Source organism: Bidens hawaiensis, unplaced genomic scaffold (assembly GCF_021521415.1).
Source record: "Bidens hawaiensis isolate Kalapana, Puna unplaced genomic scaffold, B.hawaiensis_p1.1 tig00013505_1, whole genome shotgun sequence".
In the NCBI taxonomy this organism is placed as follows: Eukaryota; Viridiplantae; Streptophyta; class Magnoliopsida; order Asterales; family Asteraceae; genus Bidens; species Bidens hawaiensis.
In genome coordinates this window covers 197,846-223,415 of record NW_027492146.1, presented here as the reverse complement: position 1 = coordinate 223,415, position 25,570 = coordinate 197,846, and the positions used below count along the sequence as shown (strand labels likewise).

The 25,570-nt window shown below is 38.5% G+C and overlaps 3 protein-coding genes across 3 annotated transcripts in view; 1 reads left to right on the top strand and 2 right to left on the bottom strand.

The window, feature by feature from the left end:
- Nucleotides 1-25,570, bottom strand: part of LOC143544258 (ubiquitin-ribosomal protein eS31 fusion protein) — a 97,145-nt gene that overhangs the window by 42,010 nt on the left and 29,565 nt on the right. The window lies entirely within an intron of this gene.
- On the top strand, nt 15,321-16,398 carry LOC143544237 (uncharacterized). The gene is made up of 2 exons (XM_077036381.1): nt 15,321-15,774; nt 16,160-16,398. The coding sequence occupies exons 1-2, from the start codon at nt 15,321-15,323 to the stop codon at nt 16,396-16,398; spliced, it is 693 nt and encodes a 230-aa protein (XP_076892496.1).
- On the bottom strand, nt 19,594-20,739 carry LOC143544236 (F-box/kelch-repeat protein At1g23390-like). The gene has a single exon (XM_077036380.1). It carries the CDS (start codon nt 20,728-20,730, stop codon nt 19,594-19,596), a length of 1,137 nt encoding a protein of 378 aa, XP_076892495.1. The 5' UTR covers nt 20,731-20,739.

Sequence of the window (25,570 nt, the reverse complement as noted above, 5' to 3'; positions counted from 1 at the left end):
AAACCGAGCATTAAAAATCAATAAAGGTTCGAGCTTTATCCAAAACGAGCTAGATCTTGATTGGGAATAATAATAGAAACAACAATAATAATCTATTAATAAAAATAATAATCCATAGGAGTTGTAGCGAAGCGAACTGAGTTCATGCGAAGCGAACCGGGTTCATGCGAAGCGAACCAAGGCCAAGCGAAGCAAACTGAGGCCAAGCGAAGCGAACCGGGTTCATGCGAAGCGAACTGAGGCCAAGCGAAGCGAACCGGGTTCATGCGAAGCGAACGGGGTTCATGTGATGCGAACTGAGTCATGCTATGTTAACTGGGCCATTCCTAGTTAATCCAAGATAATCCAACAGAATGAACCAAACCAACCAACCTCGTCATCCCAGTATAACCCGATATATTTTTAAGATAAATAATTTGTTAATATATATATAGGTATATACATACGCATAATAATGTGTCAAAGGAAAGGAACATATTATTAATAAAGAAGATATTTATATATAATAATGAGAGGATATAAACGTGAAATAGAGACCGTCGTTAAATAAAGTTATTTCGTTAGATTTGTTAGCCCAAACAAACGAATCTAGCTTATCAAGTACGTTAGATTAATAAATACAAATTTAATTAATTATGTTAGTACATGGTTAATTAATGAATATATATATATATATGTTAAACAGTTAGTCGGGCACAGTTGAAGAAAGGAATTACTATTAACGGTGAACGCAACAAGATCCAGGTGAGTTCTAGCCCCTTTTATGTGTTATGTTTTCGGGGCTGTGTGCATACTGCGATTTGTTTAGATTTATACACTTAACTTAAATGGTAAGTGTATTTTTAGAAATATGCTTGTGTATGATTGTGAATGATATGGATTGTTTAACCAGTATGCACGTAATGTTATATTGGTTATGATTGAAAGTAATAGAAAGAAAATGTAACGAAGATAGAATGGCCATGATATGTTAGAGGGCACCGGGCCCTAATAATAACCGAGGTATGAAGGGCACTGGACCCTTATAATATCCAAGGTAAGTAGGGACTGGACTCTGAGGAGATCCAAGGTATGAAGGACACCGGATCCTTATAATTCCAAGGTATGTAGGGCACTGGACCCTTATAATATCCAAGGTAACTGAGAACCGGATCTTTATAGTATCCGAGGTATGTTGTTAGTATGAAAGTATGAATGTATGTATGTATGTATGTGTATGTGTGTGTGTGTGTATGAATGATAGACGAATGAGTAAATATCAATACGTATCTTCGGACGGTATTGGTAAGTAAGTAAATGTAATGTACGTTAATTAACTAGAACTCACTCAGCGTAGCTGACTTTTAGTATGCACGCAGGCAAGTAGATTGAGACAAGTTGCTTGATGAGGACACGTGGCAAATAAGAGGAAGGCTGGCATCGCTATGAAGAAGACACCTGTGTCGTTTACGTTTTATGTTTCAGACTTATGTTATGTTATTTTAAGACAAGATGTTTATGATATGTCTGAATGAATGATTTTTAAATTCCGCGAAATGTTTTAATTAAATCTGATTTTACGAATTATGTGAATGAGTAAATCCAACCAGCCAGAAAGTAGGGCACCCGGGTTGGGGGCCTTACAATTACTCTACTTGATTCTCACGTTTATCACGTTAATTTCATTTGTATTTAATCCAAACCCTATATATATATAATGTATAAAAAAAAGTTTGGGCCCCCAAAACTTATTTGCCATGGTCGGGGATGCGTCTCGCACACCCCCTAAGCCGGCCCTGCCCGCCACTGAAGGCACAATATGGTAAAGATCGGTTAAAATCGAATTTGAATTTAAAACCATGCAGCCTTTAACCTAAATCTTTACTTCCTCTTCAATATCAGCTTAGCTGAGGCTTCTTGCCATGAATACTAAATGCTTCCTTAATTACAATAAAATTTTATAAAATAAACATGGTTGTGACTGAAAATAGTTAATAGTTTGTTTCTTGTTTTAGAAAACGTCTCAAATCAGAAATTACTTATCATACGAGACACAAATTCTCTTTATTAGTGTGGTAGCACTACAAACGTCCTTACATGATGCTCATATTATTATTGTTTCACATATTTATTTTTTTAATAGTTATAAACTACCTTTTTTTTCATTTATTAGTATTTTATATAATATTGCATGTTTAGAAAAGCATGAATTTATTTTGATGTATGGTACTATGGCAAAACTGAGGATTATTAAACTTTATTAGAACATTTACAAGTTTATGGATGCTTAAAAACGACCGGTCATGATGCTCTTATTAGCATACTTACATGTAATACTAGCTTTTAAACCCGTGCTAGAATGAATGAGAGGAAAGATTAGAAAATTAAGAGGAAACATTATGCTAGTATTGAATGTGGGCTTAACACTTAAGCCTTATTATTTTTCTTTAATAGAAGAATAAAATATATCTGAAACGTTTATAAATATATAAATGTAAGAATACAGTTGAAGCCAATAATTCTTTGATATAGTCGTTGTGTTGTTAGTTATGCCTCATATTCTAAATTATATGATCAATGTTCTGAACCCCACAGCCCTAGCAGTCACCAACTTAAGAGGTCGATCCGGCAAAAAAATGGTTTGGAAAGAGTTTTTTTTTTTTTTTTACGTGTTTATTTTTTAATATCTTTTTTGTTTTTGATATATGTTTTTAAAATTTTTATGGTTTATGTTTTTGTGGAACAGGGTTTATGCGTTTTGAAATGTTGAATCCTTTTATTCAATTGCAGGCCCAAATAAAGTAAGTTAATAAAACAACGGACAACTGACAACCTGTTTCCAGCCCATATAAACGCAAGCCCACCAAATGCATTTCAATTGCAGGCTGAACCTGGCAAATTGTTTCCAGCCCAATTAAACAAAGTGACTTAGGCTTTTAACAGCCCACCCGATCCAAACTTCAAATCCGTCAAGCCTACCATTCTCAGTTTCGGTTCCACTTTTAACTAGAGGTATACAAAACCGGTTTTAAACCCAAACCGAACCGGTTTATAAACCGAAACGGTTTGGTCAACGGCTGGTCAAAACCGGTTTGACTTAAACCTGTTCGGTTTATAAGCCGGTTTAGAAGCAAGACGGCCGGCCTGGTCATGTCGGTTCAGTCCGGTATATAAACCGGTTTTAACCAGTTTTAAACCGGTTTTCCTCAAACCAATTCGGTTTTAAAACCAGTTTGGTAGATCTTAATGGGAACCGGTTCTGAAACTGGCGATTAGGGTCGGTTTGGGTGAAACCGGTTTTTTTGTACACCTCCACTTTTAACCATCTCATGTTCTAGGTTAAGAGTCGAGTCAGTTCAGGCCTAACCCGATACTCATTCAGGCGGTTAATGGTAACCTATATATCATTGTATTGTATTATAACGCTCTTTCATGTAATCATGTCTAAACATCAATTTCATGATTCATCCTATGAATTTTCCTACATTTTTTTATTTATTAATTGTTTTAAAGTTTATTTGACGTATCTAATTTATATATATCTGTCACACCCCGACAAAAGGCGGCGGAACATGCCGAGGTGTAACGATTGTCCATAAACACATGACACTAATTAAAGTGACAGTATTTAATAAACTAATTTCATTTCACAACATCAAAAATGTCACATAACAATTATCCATAAAATAACCATAAACAAGATATCACAAAATATGGCAAATTGATATTGTTCATTTTTACTAATATCCTAAGGTCTTTGATGTCGTTTTCTTCACAATCATAAATCAACCAAGATGCAAACCTGCAACATTTCATAAAATAAAGTTTGTCAACACAAAGGTCGGTGAGCAATTCATAAGTTTAATCATATTAGTATATAATAAAGATAGCCACAAAACTTGCATACGAAATGATAAATAAAAGTGGTAATTTGGATAAATAGATATCGCTAAACACATTAGCGACACCTAGCTATAAGGGGATGCCAAATAGTCTAGGATTTTATAGTTATCGTTAATTGCATTACGTTAACGACACCTTGCTATAAGGGGATGCCAAATAGTCTAGGATTTTATAGTTCCACCAACCAAAAGCGATAAACACATAGGCATATAAGCATAGAACACCAAATCGAGCAATTATTTAGGTAAAGTATACAACTACGTTTGTAGTTTAAGATTCAAATATAAAGCATTTTGTTGAATAAGTATGAAATGTCACCCCCAAAATAAAAGATGGAAAATGGGGTATGAAGTACTCACCTTCAAGTAGTAAACTTGAAAGATGATAATTTGGAGATTTGTCGGAACGACGAGTTTAACGCACAATGCCTAAAAAGAAAAGAAGTCTTGAATTTAGAAAGGTTGTCTTGAAGGTCTTTAAACAAAATAAATGTTGAGAAATGTAAATAATTAAAGTTCAAGGTTTAAAATGTGACTATTTAAGAATTTATAATAATAACCCTTTAAAAATGTAAGTTTGCTCGAAACCGGGTTAAAGTATCTAACCTTAATATTTACTCAACCTATGTTAAGTAATAAGGTGGGTAAAATGCAAGAATGCAAATCCCTTTGGAATAAAGATACTAAAACGGGTTTTTTTTATCGAGTGTTCGGGTTGTCGGTTCGGGTCTTGATAATTGGTCAAACCCAAAGTCAACTTTCCAAAATATTGAATGTTATGAGATAACTCAATAAAATTTAATAAGACTTAACCAAGTATGTAGTTCCATTGTTTTAGAACTAACAACGCACGTTAAGTGAGTGTTCGGTATTGTCGATCCAAACTTTGTTATGAGATTCAAGTTGGATCCAACATTTCCAAGTACTTAAGAAAATATTTAAAAATCAATTTGTAACTATTTTTAAAGAAATATACAAGTCTTGATGGCTAAAAAAAACACACTTGTGTGTCTTAAGCGAGCAAGCATCGGTTTGTTTCAGTTTCCATCTTACAACAAGTTCATAGATGGTTTCCACATGTCCAAACACTAAATAAAGTCTTTAAAGAAAAGTTCGGTTTTCGGTTCGGATCGTGTTTCGGGTTAAGACCGAGGTAAGATTCTACAAACCCATAACCATAGAATTTGTAAAAATGATTTTAGAAACTTAGATCTAACACTAAGTATGTTTAAACAAACAAAACTAGTAACAAAGTTCGGTTTACGGTTTAGAGCTATTTACTGAAACACCCCGACCAAAGGCGGATTATACATCGGGGCGCCACATATTGTTTCATTACTCGTGACACTATTGGGTGTCAATATTTAATAAATACATTCATTCGCGCACGCGCAAAGCAAACACAAATAATATAATCAACATAAATCAATATATTATAAATCATAATATCCGAACAGCAATAACTTGTCTTGATACATTTTAATCTAGGTCAAAAATAAAGAAAACTTCCTACGTGTCCACAAGCTCCAAAACAGCTACTGCAAACCTGAACATGTGTTAAAATAAACGTCAAACACTTGCGTGTTGGTGAGAAATCAAGTTTAATACAATACATAGATAACAATAAATCTGCGCGCAACACGTGTATGTCTGGTGTTTAACAAGGGTGCAATCAGATTGTGATCAAGCCTAAATAGATCATAGCTCATAGTTCATAGTTCAATCCGTGCTCCCAAATGAGCACAAAAACGAGAAAACATCTGTGCAAGTGTAAACAAAGAAAACCGTAAACGATAGGTCTCCCGTGTTCATCTAATGGATCCATGAAAACTGCGGAATAGGCCGAACAAAGCGGTTAATGATACACACATACAAATAAACAGCCAAGTAAACGTCCTCAACACATGGGATACTGCGCGACTAAAGCTCATAAACAAGTTTAAGACTCTAAGTTTGTATGAACACATGAACATCCCAAAACATTAAAAGCAAAAAGGGATTAGGTACGAGATTACTCACTTGATAAACGATGCGGTGTAAGATAAAGCAAGAACCAACTTTAAACAAGCACAAGTTAACCTATAAATAAGATTATTGTTTTAACGATCGGTTTTAAGTCTTGATTATAAGTTAGCATAATTAATAAGTTAATTATTATATATATATATTACCGGAAAAGCAGGGCAGAACAGGGAGGAAGACGGAGGCAAGAGAGGAGGGAGGCGGCTGAAGAACAACGGCAGAGAGCAAAAAGGGAGGAAGAGAATAAGTGTAGTGTGTAGTGTTAAGAAAATAGTACTATATATAGGCAAACCCTAGGGGACACAAACCCTAGAAAAGATCTCCAAAAGTAAAAGAAAAGATATCAACAGTAAAAAGTTCTGAAAAGCAAAGATATCAAAAGATATGGTAGCAGGGAAAAAGAGAAAAAGGCTGACAGGATTCAGCAAAAAGGCATGGGAGAGGACAGATAAAGTTACTGGTCAAGCATGGCAAAAGCAGATTCTCAAAAGATTATGTCAGTCACTTTTTCTGCCAACCAATGGGGTTGGTGCGCATGCTGCGCCGAAAGTAACTTTTCAGTCATAAAGCAGATTAGGTCAACAGCTCAAAAGATAAGACAACTCAAAAGCAACGGCTAGATTAGAAGAAAACTCAAAAGGGGGTTTAGCGCGAGAAGGCTAAGGCGCGAAGGCAGACACAGAAGGTCAAGAGAGCGCGAGCGCGAAGGCAGACAGAACCAACCTTAACGCGTCGCGGAAAGAACTACATTTCCAAGCGCGTCGCGGGAAGAATCACATTTCTTAGCGCGCCGCGGGAGGAACTAAAATTCCTAGCGTGCCGCGGGAAGAACTATAATTCTTCGCGCGTCGAGGGATGAACTACGACTCTTAGCGCGCTGCGAGAAGAACTACAAATCCTTAGCGCGTCGCGGGAAGAGCTACCGTTCTTAGCGCGCTGCGAGAAGAATTACAATTCTTAGCGCGCTGCGAGAAGAGCTCGTCTCGCGTATCGCTGAAACAGGTGGTCTTTACGCAGGATTCCTTGTAAGGGAGTCTGGCGCGTGGAGCTGCGCAGACAACCTTAGGCGGGAAGGAACAAAGGACAAGCAAAGAGTTAGAAGAAAAAGAGGGAATCAAGGCGTAAGGGCGGGACGGCGACAAGAGGGAAAAGAAGGCGGAAAGAGAGAAGGAGAGGGACGGGACGGCGGAAAGAAAGAGAGAGAAAGAGGCGGGAAGGAAAATATATATATTATTATTAAAAATAAAGTATAAGTATAAATAAATATTAAATCATAAAAGAAAGAGATCGGGTCAGAGAAACGGGTACCTGGGTCGGGTCGGATCGGGTCAGATGTCACAGTCTCCCCTACTTTAAGAAATTTCGTCCCGAAATTTATCTCGAAGTAGGTTGCGCAGAGAACAGGTGCGGGTACTTGATCTTCATTTGATCTTCCCTTTCCCATGTAAACTCGGCTCCGCGCTTGGACTCCCAACGAACTTTCACGATAGGGATACGATTGCGCTTGGTTTGCTTAACCTCGCGATCCATAATCTCAACAGGCTTCTCAACGAAACGCATAGTTTCATCAACTTGAACTTCATCAAGTGGAATGTGAAGGTTCTCGTCAGCTAAACACTTCTTGAGATTGGATACATGGAACGTTGGATGCACATTACTGAGCGCGGGCGGCAGGTCAAGTCTGTAGGCAACTTTTCCCACACGCGCGAGAATCTTGAATGGACCAACATAACGAGGAGCAAGCTTACCTTTCTTCCCAAAGCGGACAACACCTTTCCAAGGCGACACTTTGAGGAGAACAAGATCACTAACTTGAAATTCGAGAGGCTTTCGCCTACGATCTGCGTAACTCTTCTGTCGGCTTCTGGCAGTCAGCAGATGATCACGGATCTTGGCGATTTTATCGGTTGTCTCTTGAACAAGTTCGGGTCCTGTGATTTGAGCTTCTCCCACTTCGCTCCAACAAATCGGGGAGCGGCACTTACGACCGTAAAGTGCTTCAAATGGGGCCATACCAATACTGGAATGATAGCTGTTATTATAAGAGAACTCAATCAAAGGCAGGTGTGAATCCCAATTACCTCCAAAATCAAGAACACAAGATCGGAGCATATCCTCAAGAGTTTGAATAGTTCGCTCAGACTGACCGTCAGTCTGAGGATGATATGCCGTACTCATGTCCAAGCGAGTTCCTAGCGCAGATTGGAGAGATTTCCAAAAGCGAGATATAAAACGGCCATCGCGATCGGATATGATGCTCAAAGGAGTACCATGGCGGCAGACAATTTCCTTGACATAAAGCTGCGCGAGTTGCTCAACACGGTAGTTTTCACGAATGGGCAGAAAGTGAGCAGACTTAGTCAATCGATCCACTATTACCCAAATGCTATCATGTTTGCTTGCTGTCAAAGGTAACTTGGTAATAAAGTCCATCGCTACACATTCCCATTTCCACGTAGGAATTTCTGGTTGTTCGAGCAAACCAGATGGGCGTTGGTGTTCAGCTTTTACTTTAGAACAAGTCAGGCATTTAGCTACGAACACAGCAATATCCTTCTTCATACCGGGCCACCAATAAGTTATGCGCAAATCCTTGTACATCTTATCAGCGCCAGGATGAATAGAATACCGAGATTTGTGCGCTTCACTCAGGATATCAGCGCGAAGATTCTCATCAAAGGGAATCCAAATGCGATTGAGATAGCAGAGAATTCCACTCAGATTAGGCACAAAATGCGCTTCCGCGCCACACGCTAACTCGGCGCGAAGGTTACCATTACTGATGGATGCGCGCTGCGCGTCACGAATACGCGATTCAAGGTTGCTTTGAATCGGCGCGAAGTGAAGCTGCGTGCGCGGCAAAATACAGTTAAGCTGGCAGGGTTTTCGGCTGAGCGCATCGGCTACCACATTAGCCTTACCAGGATGATACCGGATCTCACAATCGTAATCGCTGATGAGTTCGTTCCATCGGCGTTGTCTCATGTTAAGTTCCTTCTGATCAAAGATATGCTGAAGGCTTTTATGGTCAGTGTAGAGGATACACTTAGTACCATAAAGGTAGTGTCTCCAGATCTTCAAGACAAATACAACTGCACCAAGTTCGAGGTCGTGAGTTGTATAATTCTTTTCATGAACCTTAAGTTGCCTTGATGCGTAAGCGATAACCTTGCCTCGTTGCATAAGAACACAACCGAGACCTTGGTTGGATGCATCGCAATACACGACAAAATCATCATTACCCTCAGGTAGCGCAAGAATAGGAGCTTCACACAACAACCGCTTGAGCGCTAGAAAGGCTTCTTCTTGCTTCGAGCCCCAAATATACGGTTTACCTTTGTGCGTTAGAGCTGTTAAAGGCAAAGCGATCTTTGAGAAGTTCGAAATGAAGCGCCGGTAATAACCAGCTAAGCCCAGAAAGGAACGGATCTCGGAAGGAGAGGATGGCGTAATCCAGTTCTTGATTGCTTCAATCTTGGATGGGTCGACATGAATACCCATCTTGTTAACAACATGGCCAAGAAACTGTACTTCATCCGACCAAAATTCACACTTGGAAAGCTTAGCATAGAGTTGCTCAACTCTAAGCTTTTGCAACACCAACCGAAGATGTTGCTCGTGCTCGGCCTTGGTCTTAGAATACACCAGAACATCATCGATAAACACAATCACGAATTTATCCAAGAAAGGCCTACACACCCGATTCATTAGATCCATGAAAACGGCGGGTGCGTTGGTCAAACCGAAGGACATGACCAAGAATTCAAAATGGCCATAACGAGTTCGAAAAGCAGTCTTCGGAACATCTTCATCGCGGATGCGCAACTGGTGATAGCCAGAGCGGAGATCAATCTTCGAGAAACAAGAGGCACCTTGGAGTTGATCAAAGAGGTCGTCAATACGCGGTAAGGGATACCGGTTTTTAATGGTGAGTTTGTTCAACTCGCGGTAATCAATACACATGCGAAACGATCCATCTTTCTTTTTAACGAACAACACCGGAGCACCCCAGGGCGAAGAGCTAGGGCGAATGAATCCTTTAGCAGTCAACTCTTGAAGTTGGCTTGCCAATTCTTGCATCTCAGCGGGTGCAAGACGATAAGGAGATTTAGCTACGGGGGAAGCACCAGGGACAAGATCAATACGGAACTCGACTTCACGAGCGGGAGGGATACCAGGAAGATCATCAGGAAAAACTTCAGGGAAATCACGCACAACAGGGATATCGCGAAGCTTCTTCTCTTCAGCAGGTTTGACCACATGGGCTAAGAATGCAACACACTTCTTCCGCATGAGTCTTCGGGCTTCGGCGCAAGACATAAGCTTAAGACCGCGGGAGGGTTTCTCGCCGTAAATATGAAGATCACCATTTTCTCGAGGTATGCGAATCAACTTCTTGGCGCAAATAACTTCGGCGCGATTCTTCGAGAGCCAGTCCATACCAATGATAACATCAAAGCTTCCAAGAGGCATGGGGATGAGGTCAATCAGAAAATCGTTTTCGTTAAGGTTAAGCGTGCAATCTTTAATCACCGAGTTAATTAAAACAGTTTCACCGTTAGCCAATTCAACTGAAAAATTTTCTTTTAAATCGTTGCGCGGTCGCGCAAGCTTCTGCTCGAAGGCGCGAGAGATAAAACTTCGATCGGCGCCAGTATCAAAAAGTATAGAAGCATAAAATCCGTTAAGCAAAAATGTACCATTAACTACGTCATTATTCGCTTGCGCTTGGTGCGCGGTTATATTAAAAGCTCGTCCACGCGTCACTTGGTTCGAAATCTGGTTCACCGGATTCGCTTGTGTGATTTGCACTTGTAGTCTCGGGCACGCGTTCCGGAAATGACTGGGATCACCGCAGTTAAAGCACGATCTGGGTCGTGGGTTTTGGTAGGTTGGTTGTGGGTTCTGCGGGTAGACTGGTGGTGTTGGCGCAATTGGGTTGGCGGGAGGGACTCTACAGTATTCGGTTGAGTGACCAATGCGGCCACATCGGTTACATTGTCGACACAGGGTCTGAGTTGGGTGGTGAAGTCTACAGGTTGGGCAAAGGGGGTGGTTTCCTGTGTAAGGTTTCTTAGTTGGTGGGGCAGGGAGTGCTGGATTGGTTAAGGCATAGTTGTGGACTATAGGGGGAGTTGGGTAGGCTGACAGAGGGTTAGGCGTGTAAACTGGAGGTTGGTAGATGGGTTGCTGGACAATGGGCGGGTTGGTAAGCGCATAGGCCTTGCGCCTGCGCTTGAGGTTGTTACGGTTCGAGGGTTCAGGTTTGGTTTCTGTTGGTTCAGTGACAGTCTTGGTGAGTTTGGTCTTTTCTGTTCCCCGCAGGAACAGGGTTCCTGCTCTGACATGGTTGTCGCTGAGCACAGCGGCCAACTCGATGGCGTCAGAGAGGGTTACTGGGTTTCTGGCCCATACAGAATCTTGAATTTCCATGGGGAGACCCCCAAGGAATTTCTCTATGGCTCGGCGGGAAGGGGTAACAAGGTGAGGGACAAGCAGGCTTAGTTCATGGAAGCGCGTCGCGTACTCGCGCGCTTCACCGCTGTACTGCTTAAGATTCCAAAATTCCTCCTCCAGGCGCTTAACTTCGTTGGGAGGGCAGAATTCTCGCGTAAGAATTTCCTTGAATTCCTCCCATGTCATGCTAGAAGCAGCCTCTGCGCCACGCGCATGAGCTACTCCATTCCACCATGTAAGCGCTCTGGATTCCAGGACACTGGAAGCATATAGGGTTCGTCTGTCTGAGGGGCATTGGGTGTGGAGGAAAGTGTTTTCTATTTTCTCGAGCCATTGGAGCATCACGGTGGCTCCTTCAAGACCTGTGAACTTTGGAGGGTTACCTGCGTTAAAGGACTTAATGTTATAACTCGAGGTATTGTTTTGGCTCAAGGCTTGGGCTATTGCGGCGGCCATTTCCTGGGAACGTTGCTGCGAACGTCTGCGCGAGGCTTCTCTTCTCTGAAATCGGCGAGATAGCGGAGGCATTCTATAAAAATTTTTAATTTTAGTTAATATCTTGGTTTTATCGCAAAGTATAACTTTATAAAGCTTGGTTTCACGGAGTCAGTTACAGTCAAAAGTTAAAGTAAAATAAATGACCCTAAATGCAGACTTAATAAAGGTAACAAATTCGAATCAAGAATCGACAATTCATGTATCACCATGACTTTCCGAATTCCCAATTTAAAATATACGAGCAAACGAGTATTGGAGATTGACGATTCATGTATCACCATGACTTTTCAATCCTCAATATAAAACATACAAGAAAATGAGTATTGGAGGTTGACAATTCATGTATCACCATGACTTTTCAAGTCTCCAACCTCAGATCATAATCGTAAATGGAAATTGAAAATCAACTATTCATGTATCACCATGACTTTTCGGATTTTCAATCCCAACAAACGAATATGTAAGTAAAATTAATAAAAATCGAAATTTAACAAAAATCGAAATATCGCGAAATAAAACATAAAATCATATACTGCGCAAGCGCGAGCATATTCATAAATAACGAGTAATTAACAATAAGCGCGCAAACATGAGATTTCTCTCATGCGCGAGAGGGGACTCTTAGGTATTCTAGGCCGTTACGTCTAACCACCTATCCTAAAGTCAACGAGCTCTGATACCAACTTGTAACACCCCGACCAAAGGCGGATTATACATCGGGGCGCCACATATTGTTTCATTACTCGTGACACTATTGGGTGTCAATATTTAATAAATACATTCATTCGCGCACGCGCAAAGCAAACACAAATAATATAATCAACATAAATCAATATATTATAAATCATAATATCCGAACAGCAATAACTTGTCTTGATACATTTTAATCTAGGTCAAAAATAAAGAAAACTTCCTACGTGTCCACAAGCTCCAAAACAGCTACTGCAAACCTGAACATGTGTTAAAATAAACGTCAAACACTTGCGTGTTGGTGAGAAATCAAGTTTAATACAATACATAGATAACAATAAATCTGCGCGCAACACGTGTATGTCTGGTGTTTAACAAGGGTGCAATCAGATTGTGATCAAGCCTAAATAGATCATAGCTCATAGTTCATAGTTCAATCCGTGCTCCCAAATGAGCACAAAAACGAGAAAACATCTGTGCAAGTGTAAACAAAGAAAACCGTAAACGATAGGTCTCCCGTGTTCATCTAATGGATCCATGAAAACTGCGGAATAGGCCGAACAAAGCGGTTAATGATACACACATACAAATAAACAGCCAAGTAAACGTCCTCAACACATGGGATACTGCGCGACTAAAGCTCATAAACAAGTTTAAGACTCTAAGTTTGTATGAACACATGAACATCCCAAAACATTAAAAGCAAAAAGGGATTAGGTACGAGATTACTCACTTGATAAACGATGCGGTGTAAGATAAAGCAAGAACCAACTTTAAACAAGCACAAGTTAACCTATAAATAAGATTATTGTTTTAACGATCGGTTTTAAGTCTTGATTATAAGTTAGCATAATTAATAAGTTAATTATTATATATATATATTACCGGAAAAGCAGGGCAGAACAGGGAGGAAGACGGAGGCAAGAGAGGAGGGAGGCGGCTGAAGAACAACGGCAGAGAGCAAAAAGGGAGGAAGAGAATAAGTGTAGTGTGTAGTGTTAAGAAAATAGTACTATATATAGGCAAACCCTAGGGGACACAAACCCTAGAAAAGATCTCCAAAAGTAAAAGAAAAGATATCAACAGTAAAAAGTTCTGAAAAGCAAAGATATCAAAAGATATGGTAGCAGGGAAAAAGAGAAAAAGGCTGACAGGATTCAGCAAAAAGGCATGGGAGAGGACAGATAAAGTTACTGGTCAAGCATGGCAAAAGCAGATTCTCAAAAGATTATGTCAGTCACTTTTTCTGCCAACCAATGGGGTTGGTGCGCATGCTGCGCCGAAAGTAACTTTTCAGTCATAAAGCAGATTAGGTCAACAGCTCAAAAGATAAGACAACTCAAAAGCAACGGCTAGATTAGAAGAAAACTCAAAAGGGGGTTTAGCGCGAGAAGGCTAAGGCGCGAAGGCAGACACAGAAGGTCAAGAGAGCGCGAGCGCGAAGGCAGACAGAACCAACCTTAACGCGTCGCGGAAAGAACTACATTTCCAAGCGCGTCGCGGGAAGAATCACATTTCTTAGCGCGCCGCGGGAGGAACTAAAATTCCTAGCGTGCCGCGGGAAGAACTATAATTCTTCGCGCGTCGAGGGATGAACTACGACTCTTAGCGCGCTGCGAGAAGAACTACAAATCCTTAGCGCGTCGCGGGAAGAGCTACCGTTCTTAGCGCGCTGCGAGAAGAATTACAATTCTTAGCGCGCTGCGAGAAGAGCTCGTCTCGCGTATCGCTGAAACAGGTGGTCTTTACGCAGGATTCCTTGTAAGGGAGTCTGGCGCGTGGAGCTGCGCAGACAACCTTAGGCGGGAAGGAACAAAGGACAAGCAAAGAGTTAGAAGAAAAAGAGGGAATCAAGGCGTAAGGGCGGGACGGCGACAAGAGGGAAAAGAAGGCGGAAAGAGAGAAGGAGAGGGACGGGACGGCGGAAAGAAAGAGAGAGAAAGAGGCGGGAAGGAAAATATATATATTATTATTAAAAATAAAGTATAAGTATAAATAAATATTAAATCATAAAAGAAAGAGATCGGGTCAGAGAAACGGGTACCTGGGTCGGGTCGGATCGGGTCAGATGTCACATTTACGGTTAAACCAATGCATAGACTCTTAAAAACCCATAACCATGGAACTTGTAAACATGACCAACAAACTAAAATAAGCAAGATTAATATGTATGAACAAGTTATATAGATGTATATATATCAAGGACACGAAGTCCTCCATGAAGCCTTGCCTTATGGGGTCCGAAACCTCACCGACCGGAATCGGAGAAGTAACTACCAAAGGTAAACAAGGGGTGTATATTATATATATGTTGCACAACCATAAACAAGTATTAATAAGGCTACATAAACAAGTATTTACTGGTGGTCCTTACTCTCTTTAACTATAGTATAGCTACATAAATGTCATAACTCATAATTGGTGGTCCTTGCTATTGGATAAGATATAAGGCTGAGGGTAATGGGGTGAACCAAGGGGCTTGATTTAGGTGGCAGCGGAGCTTGATCGCGCACACCACTACCACCCGCATGCAAGGAGGGCGCGAATGGCTGGGGCGAGCCGGACCACGGGGCTCTTTTGAGCCGTTGGGTGTGTATAGCCGTTGGTTTGGTTGATTGAGGTTTTTAAAAAAAAGTTCTTCTTTTTTTTGTTTAACCTATAAATACCAATCCACACACTCCATTTTAATTAAAACTCACCCCATTCTCTCTTATTCTCTTAAAAGACTATACTTTCCCTCTACCAAAACTATATTTCTCTCCATTTTTATAAATGGCATCATCTTCATCGTCTTCGTCTTTTAGTTCATCCGAAGAAGACGAACTCATTTGTCAAGCGGTTCAAACGACAATAAAATTTTTGATTGATCAAAGACACCCTCGAGCCCTATTATTTCGGCAACCACGTCTTCGTGATCGAAAGACTGCTAATGAAACTTTGATACGTCACTATTTTAGCCCTGATCCCGCATATGGTGTGGAAAGTTTTAAAACCCGTTTTCGAATGACTAGACGATTATTCATGCGTCTAGCAAATGACTTGCCGGAGCACTTTGAGTATTTTCAACAAAGGGATGACGCTAGAGGTCATCCCGGGTTCACGCCTACTCAAAAAATTACCGCCGCTCTTCGGCAATTAGCGTATGGTGTTGGCTCGGACATGTTGGACGAGTATCTACAAATGGCTAAAAAGACTGGACGCAATTCGCTTAACCACTTTTGTAAAGGTATATAGTTTTATTTAAAATTTTATTATTTACATTTATTTATATAATTTTAAATAATTATATTTAGGGGTCATATCGCTATACAAGCGGAGATACTTACGTAAACCAACAATGTATGATATCCAACGCATATACGAGGTGCACGGTGAAAGTCATGGTTTCCCCGGGATGCTCGGTAGCCTTGATTGTATGCATGTTGGTTGGGCTATGTGTCCTACTGCTTGGCGAGGTCAATTCCACCGAGGTGATCACCCCGGCCCTACTATTGTACTTGAGGCGGTGGCGTCACAGGATCTTTGGTTTTGGCATGCGTTCATTGGGGTTGCAGGGTCAAATAATGACCTCAATGTTATCGACTAATCACCGATATTCCATGACCTTATAGACGGGGTTGAACCCCCTCAGGCTTTTTTTGCAAATGGAGAACACTTTAAGTACGGGTACTACCTCGTTGATGGTATTTACAGCGAATGGGGGACACTAGTTCAAGCTTATGCGTCTCCACTTTCTGACAAACGAAAGTACTTCACGAAGAGACAAGAATCGGCCAGAAAAGATATTGAAAGGGCGTTTGGAGTCCTAAAGAAAAAATGGGCACTATTGGCGAATCCAATAAAATTTTAGACAAGGGAAAAGATAACGGAAGTCGTCTACATGTGTGTAATCCTGCATAACATGATACTATAAGACGAGGGTCACGCTATTTGTCAAAACTACCAAGGTGATATTCCAAGACAAGAATCGACGATCACCAATGAACAACGATTCGACAACTTAAATATCATCAAGAGCCGTGAGATACACGACAACCTTCTGCATGAGTTGGTCGAGCATTTGTGGGATAGAAGACTCGATAATCTTGTATTAGACTAGTAATATTTTAAATTATTATTAATGTAATGTTTTATATTATTATTAATGTAATGTTTTAAATTATTTAAAAAAAATTCAATCAAGCCCCGGATCACATGGACCACTACACCCTCTGGGGCTTGATCCTGGGGCTTGATCATGTGCCACGTCACCGCCTACGTGTCGTAAATATATTGGATCACTTGGGTTTGGATCAAGCCCCACTACCCTTAGCCTAAAGTTTCTTGGGTAGTCTGGTGGTTAAACAATAATGTAACACCGTGAAAATACCCCGTCTAGTTTTGGGCCAAAAATGTCAAGATTAGAACTTAATGGGCTAAAAATGTCAAATCCAGAATTAGAATGACTGAAAATGAAATTCTGCACCTTCGCGTATCGCGAAAATGCAAAGAAGGAACATCTTCGCGTATCGTGAAGATGCTGGTACACATTTCAACGTTATCCAGTGACGTGGTGACACGTGGCAGCCTGGGGTTGACATGCAGAATTGCGGCGTCGACCTAAGCAACTTTGCATATCGCGAAGATGCTCGGGCAAACATCTTTGCGTATCGCGAAGATGCACAAAAACGGGTATAAATAGGGCAGCCACGAGCTCAGTCGTTTTCATCCCATTTTCACACTTTTCTCACACACATAACCTAGGGAGTCGTGCCAAGAGAGTAATGGTGGTTCCGAGGCTGTTCTAGCAAAGAATCGGGTGTTGTTACGCTGCCGAACGAGCTATTAATCTTGAAAACGAAGTGCAAGTCGAAGTGCTGCTAATTTCTTAAGTTCTTAAGTTCCGTCGAGCCGATTATGGTTAAGTTACTTTACTAGTTACTTTAAATACATAAGATATAGCTTAGTTAAGGGTATAGTCGTTAAACTGTAATTATTTTTCAAGTAATGTTTTATAAAGCAAAGACATTGCTTCCACGTGAAGTAATGTTATCAAAACTATTATTTTGACGGGCATGTAGTAACTGGAAGGGGGGTATCATTAGTAGACTCTTCTTACCTAAGGAAAGCAATTCGTACAAATCCCAATCAACCGCGGGACCCATTTGCTTACCTGAAGAAGTTTGCCAACGTGATATCCTTTATTAGGCCAAAGCGTGCTATTTCAAACGTCATATATAAATTCAAAGTGTTTTCATAAAACGACTATAACTATACTAAGGTTAAGTCAGACTTAAGAGTCTGCTGATCAAACCTCGAGTATGCTGAACTGAATCAGACTTCAAGTCTGCTGATCAGACCTCGAGTCTGCTAAAACTGAAACAGACTTAAAGTCTGTTAAGTAATACCAACTAGATACTTATGCATACATATTATGAATATAGGTTAATAGCATACTGAAGCCAAGAAGGTTGATATTTCCTACTGATAATATAAGGTGAACACGTTAACCTTTTACTATCTGAACTGATTTTACTCTTGTAATAGACTGGTTGTTTATTACAAAGAGTCTGATAAATGTTTGCATGAGATATATCCTCTAAAATCGTTATAATACAAAATAGATAATAAAAAGCAACTCAGACCGAATACACATGTGTCTGGATCCAAACATAACTGATAATTGGCATAGAAAACCAAGTCAGTTATAACCTCTCCAACAGGGTTACATAGCCTAGGGGAAGGTTGTCTTCGAACAGGGGCTATGTACTCAGGGAACCTTTGAATTGTGTGTGTCGGGCAGTGGTACAAATCCCGAGAATGGACAGGCATTCCTGCTGAGATTGTGAACAGAAAACTATGTTTGTATTTAACGACTATTATAAACTGTTTTATCGAGTCAACGTTTCACCAGCATATAGCTGATGTGTTTTTCCCACCCTTGCAGGAAACTAGATGATAATAGATGATATACAAGGATTGGAGTCATAGAAAATCGCTCGAGATGGCTCATTTTTTAATATTACAAATCCTTGTATTATTAATATCACGGTTTTGTAAAACTGAAACTCGGGTGCTTAATTCCCGAGTAGTTTTGATAATGTAAATTAATATTTTACTATTTAAAGACTTTCGCTAAAATAAACCCGCTACTCTGATATATTTACAAAACAGGTACCAACTGATGGTCACACTACTAGGCCTTGGATTGGGGTGTGACAAATAAATATAAAAATACTATAGAATAAAGTTTTATTTGATCGGCAACAATTACATAAACTTTTAAAAGATTTTAGGAGCTTATAGCTTCAAATTTTTAATAAAAAACTCCTATTAAATAAAAAGCATTTTTTAGTTTAAGAAGTTTGAAGCTTTTAGGATAGAAGAAAAGGCTAGAAGCTTAAAGCTCCTACTAGTAGCGTTTAGAAAAAAGTACAAGCTTTTGGTATTTTGGTATTTACAACAATAACTTTCAAGATATATACATTTGGTATCATGTTTTTTTAATTATGCCCAGGTCATTTTATATATTTTATTAAAGCTTCAGCTACTTTGTCAAACATCTAGATATATCTAAAAATTTGCAGCTACCAGCTTCCACCCACTAGATTCCAACCATCGGTTAGGTTTACCAAACATACCCTTAAAAAATTATCCAACAAGGTCAACGATCCAGTTAACAAAATTTAAATCAACTAGCTAATTTATATTGTATATCTAACACTTGATTTAAAAAATGGCGTAACAAAATCAAATCAAATCTCGAATCGAATAAAATCTCACTATTACCTAGCAAGCTAGTTTCACGACATAAAAATGGCATATATAACACATTAAAAAAAGGAAAATGAGCAAAATGTTCATTGGTCTGGTCAATGGTCATCAAAAAGTCCATAAATGCATCATTCTCTTAACCAACTAATTCTTAAAGCGTCCTTTAAAAAATTATCATTGAAAGCCAAAATAAATACAATCTCGTCGGACGACAAAACATCAGAATCCAGTTAATTAAAAATCTCGTCCGTTAACATTCTGTCGACGTTGACCGGTCAAATACGCATTCGGGTCAAATCCCTAGAGCAAATCTAAACCTCCGATCCACCCGAGTGGCTCGCCTGAGCTCATCAATCCCAACATTTGAACACGTAAAAACAAATCGTTCCGCTATACCCCGATCACTCGCCACCACATTACTCACACCCCACCAATTACACTCACCGCCATTCACAAACTCACAAACTATCACCTCTTCCGGTAACACCGGTTTATAAATATAAACCACATTTCCCGCCATTCGCACTTCAACAGACGAAACCTGCAACTCATCACCCTTCAACTTCTCAACCAGATCCAGTGGCATTTCCGTAATTTCACGAACCGTAAACGACTCACAGCTAACTTCAAACACCTTCACGCCGATGACGTCATCCGGTAAACCTAACAGTCCGATTAATATCAATCTGTTGTAACAGAATCCGATACATGACTGAAAAACGAGACTATCGTGACGTAGATCGTACGGACCGCACCACGTGTTCGTCACCGGATCAAACGTGTGCAATACGCCGTTGTTTTTCTCCAAAACGAACATACGCCGGTCATCGGAAGCAACCGAGTGCCACGTCATCGACGCGGCTCCGGTGAAAGCCTCCGGCATCGGCTCCGGTTTGGTCCAGGCACGTAAGCTGACGTCATAGATCTCAACAGCGAGTGGATCGTGCTCGAAATCGCACGCGCCGCCGGCGACGATGACGTGGCGGCCGACGACGGCGACGATAGGATCGGTTCTCCAAACGGACGGAGGCGCCACGTGGTGCCACGTCAGATGGAGCGGATCGAAGGAGAAGGAGAATTTTGACGGGGAGATCATGTATAGGAGATTCGATTGTGATGAACGGAGTGGTGCCACGTAAGCAATCGGCGGCTGGTGGATGTGAATCCAGCGGCGTGAAGGTGGATCGTAGGCTGACGTGGAGGTGACGTAAGGCGGGCGTGAGGTCTGAGTATGGAGGATGAGCCATGGTTGGGGTTTTGAGGGTTTAGAGAGAGTGGAAGTGACGGCTTTGTGGAAGGATTTGGAGACGAGAGATTTTGGGACTAATTGGATGAGTGGGAGGTGAGAGAGGACTGCTTCCAGTACGTCGCCGTGGATAGGTTCCGGTACGGCGGTTGTCGGAGGAGATTGATCACCGGAAGGTGGCATTTTGTTACTGTTGGGGAAAAGAATAGGAATATGGATATTGATGATAGGCTAACGCACTACATTTATACGTGACAATATCCAATAATTGCCAAAAGCCTATCAACCTTTGGTAAGTGCATTCAATTCGTTCTCATAAATAACGTAGAGATATTTCATTTATATTCTCATAAATAAAAGTTTTAGACACGCCATCTCTAAACATGTAGTTGATGGTATGTTTGGTCTTAATGCGTTATTTTGAAGCAATGTTTAGTTTTAACGTGTTTTTTACGACCTATTAGTCTTCAATGCGTCTTTCAAAATGTGTTAGATCTCTTTTGTATTTGTTTTTCTATATAGCATTATTATAGCTAATTTTACTTATATTTGGTTTAAAATATAAAGTTACATGTAATTTCAGATAGCCGTTGAGATGTGTTTATATATATCTACATGTTGTCATAAATTTTACTCAAAGCTGAGCTGTGTCAGATTGATAGCAAAATGTTCAATAGGTGTTTAATAAAATTTAGCCAAGCTTCGTTTTAAGCAAAGTTTATGCCAACACGTGGATAAAAATAAACACGTCTCAGCGGTATATTTGAAACTTTATACATAAAAAAATTCTTAAAAAAAACAAATATGAGTAAAATTAATTATAATAATGTAATATTAAAAAAAACAATTAAGATGCCAAACATGTCATGAAAAACGCGTTGGAGCCTAACGAGTCACTTTTTCAAACAATTAAGATGCCAAACATGTCATTATAAAAGCACTCATCACTGAAAACAGGGCATAGGATGCGCATGCTCTAAATTATCAACTCTTTCTCAAAATCTTTATGGGTGGAACCTGTCCTCGATCACTTTTTAATTATTAATCGAAGGAGGGTTTTACCTAACCGAAATAATAGTGTCAATAGTCAAAATAAATCTTGTCATAAGCCAAAATAATCTTGTCAAACGCCAGAATCCTCATGTTGTTTTAAGAATCCTATCAGATTCAACGGCTTAGGAAATACGGAAAAATAAAAATCGAAAACTCGTTTGTTCGACGGCGACACACCTGTCAGTCCGTCTAAAAACTGACGTATCTCCTGTTGCAAACAAAATAAATTCCGTCAACTACCACGATTTAGAAATAAAAACTAGCGACTGAATGGGCTTACGCATGTGACATAAGCTAATGGTTGAAAATCTTATCGAGTATTAATTAAAAAGTTATGGGATTAACGGATTTAGTATGTGTATTTTAAGAAATGGTTGATCAAATAAAAGTATATAAAAACACTTTGTTGTGGTTTACTAGGACATCGATATTTTGGTCATGGTTTAGAAAACGTTTGTTTTAATATTTTATAAAGTAAAATAGTAACAAATTGAAATCATTACCTTTTTTTTTTTTCTATTTCACAACATTGACGCTGTTAGTTGAGAAAATGGTTAATGAGCATCCCAAGGCTACACGCAAGTTACTGAAATTAATAGGTTGGTATGAATAATTTTGCAAACCACGTATTTATACATATAAATAACTATAAACAACAACAAATCACTACGATTTATATAATTATAGGTACAACAAACTACTGTCATATCAATTAGTTTTAATAAAATTATATAAGCTCGCATAATAATGCGCCATATATGAACATGTTCGTTGTACCAGACTTATAGGGTCATAAAGTAAGATTTGATGAAAATGTATACAGCCTATATAATTTATCAGTGACGTGTGTATGGTTCTGTATTTTATATTTTATAATGTGTATGATTCTGTCTTCTATATTTTATCTAATAAAATAGGAAAAAATTTTGTTTGTATACTTGTGGTTTGTTGCTTCTATTCATTTGTATACAAATTCGAAACCTTTAACACTTTGAGTACATATTAATTCCAATTGTATCCATTTGTATACAAGTTCTAAACGGAGTTAACCAAACCGTTAAAACCTCCCCACATGAGGGATATTTTCGTCTATTCCAATAAAACCGTTTATACTTTAAACCGTTCATTTTTAAAAGAACATAAACAAACATGAATATGTTCATTTTTTTAAACGAACATGAACATGTTCAATTTTAAAATGAACGTACATGACACAAAAATTTTTTTTGATTTAAGTGTTCATTTTCACTAAAAGTTAAATACACACCTACGAACATGCTTGTTTTCGTTCAGTTCGTTTACATGCCTACATATAATGTAGTAATTAGGCTAACTCAAAGAAAATAGCAGTAATTGACTTTCTATAATAAACAATAGTCAAATTGTGTTTACAAGATTTAAATGAAACATAATTTATTTGTATAAAAAGGAGGCGAGATTCTGATATAATCTAAACACAATTTGAAAACACATAAATGTGGTATAATTAAGGTGCACATGTTCATGATCAACATTTGACCTTTTAGTTAAACTATTGAATTTTTGATCTAATTACCCATTCAAGCATCTACCAAAATGTTAAGTACAGTTTTTTGACTTCAACATAAATGTGACCAATATATTGCATCAGATTACGATATATATTGCAGTAGATCATATATTGTAGCAATATATTGTCAGATTTTCATGCATAATGTTAGTTTTTTTTTATTCACTAACAGTATACCATTAGGTACCTACAATCACAATGGATTTTCACTAACAGTAGCATAAAAACATTATCATTTTCATACAATGTATCCTCTTTCCCAAATATCATTAAAAATCAAAATTAGGTCATAAGGTTTAAATGTTGTTGTTTGGGAACAATATTAAAAAAACTAAACAATGTATCTTTGTAATTGGCTTAAATTTTGGAATTGGTCTGATATGAAATTTGGATTATTTTTTATTTGAATAGACGAAAATACCGCTCATGTGGAGGAGGTTTTAACGGTATTGGTTAACTCCGTTTGGAACTTGTATACAAATGGATACAATTAGAATTAATATGTATTTAAAGTGTTAAAGGTTTCAAATTTTATGCAAATAAATGGAAACAGCAAACCACAGGTATACAAATAAAATTTTTTTCAATAAAATAAGTGCTAATTGAAAAAACGTGAGCGTTGGGAGAAGGTAGAGGTTTTCGAAAATGATGGCATCGTGGTGGGTGGCAATAGGCTAGAAAATTTTACTAAATTTCGGAAAACACTAGCCAAGTTTATAAAGAAAAACTTTTTTAAAGCGATCCAAATTTTTTATTTAAAGTGGTTTTACATAAAACCGCAATAAAACTTAAAAAACCACTCCAAATAGTACATGTCACGTATCAACCAGACTGGACCGTTATAAATAACCCTCATTTAAAGCGATGGTAACTTAACTGCTATAAATAATGAGTTTTGAGTCACTTGAAAGTGAGGATAAGGAAGATCGAAACTTGAGAACCACAAGTCCATCAATGATCGAACGTGGCTACAAGTTTACTGAAGTCAGCCCCCTTCACAAATTACTGTATGTTTTTAAATTTGTAATAGTGAGCTAGGAAAGTAGTAATAGCAATTGCATGCGACTATATAACGTTATGAGATATGTGTAGGACTGTACGTAGACAATTAGGGTCCGTTTGTTTCACGGACTTTTTTTAAAGAATTTGGAATTGGAATGGAATGGAATGTTTGAGAATCTCTTTCATGTGTTTGGTTGGTTAATATGTATTGGAATTAGAATCTTCTTCATTCTCGGTTTTTTTTTTTTTTTTTTTTTGAAGAAGAAGAAGAACGAGGACAATGAAGGAAACGTTTTAGTTTTTTTTTTACATTTTTCGTTTTTGATTTATATTTTGAGTTATGATTTTTTTATTAATTTTTTTGAATTTTTTTTGAGGGGTTTTTATTTTCCATAACAATCCTTTCAAATATGTGGGATTTTGAAATCCCATGAAACGTAGGATTTGATGGGATTTAGTTTTCATTCTCATTCTTTCATTTAATGAAACGAACATATCAATTCATGGGATTTAAAATCCCATTCCTTAGGATTCCTTTCAAATCCTTGAAACGAACAGGATCTTAAGGTTTTTATTTATTATCTTTTTGACAAATTTAACAAATTATGATATTTTTTACGAATATGCACCATAAATAAAAATTAAAAACTATGATTTTACTGGAAATTTTATACTAGTTGGATGAATAACGGACTTTAGACTTGTTATAAATAGCATGTGATAGATTTGTCGGATCACCGGTGAATCGACGATAGCACACTTGCAACTTTATTGTTGGTTAATACATCTCTGTTAGAAATGAGGGGGGGGGGGGGGGGGGGGGATCTAAGGTCAATCATGTTATCATAATTTTTAAACGTTTGTATAATTTGTGTAGCAGAAAAAAAAATAGCCGTCGCAATGTTGTTAAACCTATACTAACATGTATTTCCAAAATATTTAAAAAACATACAAGATAAGTGTTAAAGTAATATGTTCATATCATATTTAAAACACGTGTAATTTTATTTTTTTACTTACCTAAAAAAATATAAAATATAAGATATAAAGTCCGACATGGTTATATAATAACAAATTTTAATTTAAAAGTAAATTTGTCCGTATACTAATTAAACAACTTACAAGCAACATGAGTATGTCGGGATACCAACGTTTTTCAAGAGACATGTATCGAGATAAAGCCGGGTACCTGAAATGCTCATGTTGTTCATAGGTTGTTTAATTAACATGGAGAAAAATATGTATTCTTAAATTACTTAGTTTTTATTTTATAATCAACTTAGTTATTTATAATATTTTGTATTTAAAGTAATTAAAAAACAGCCTATACGAATCAAATATGTGTTATACGATACGAGTAAATATCACCTGACACTTTCCGACACAATGACAAGATAAAAATGGAAAACTCGTTGGATC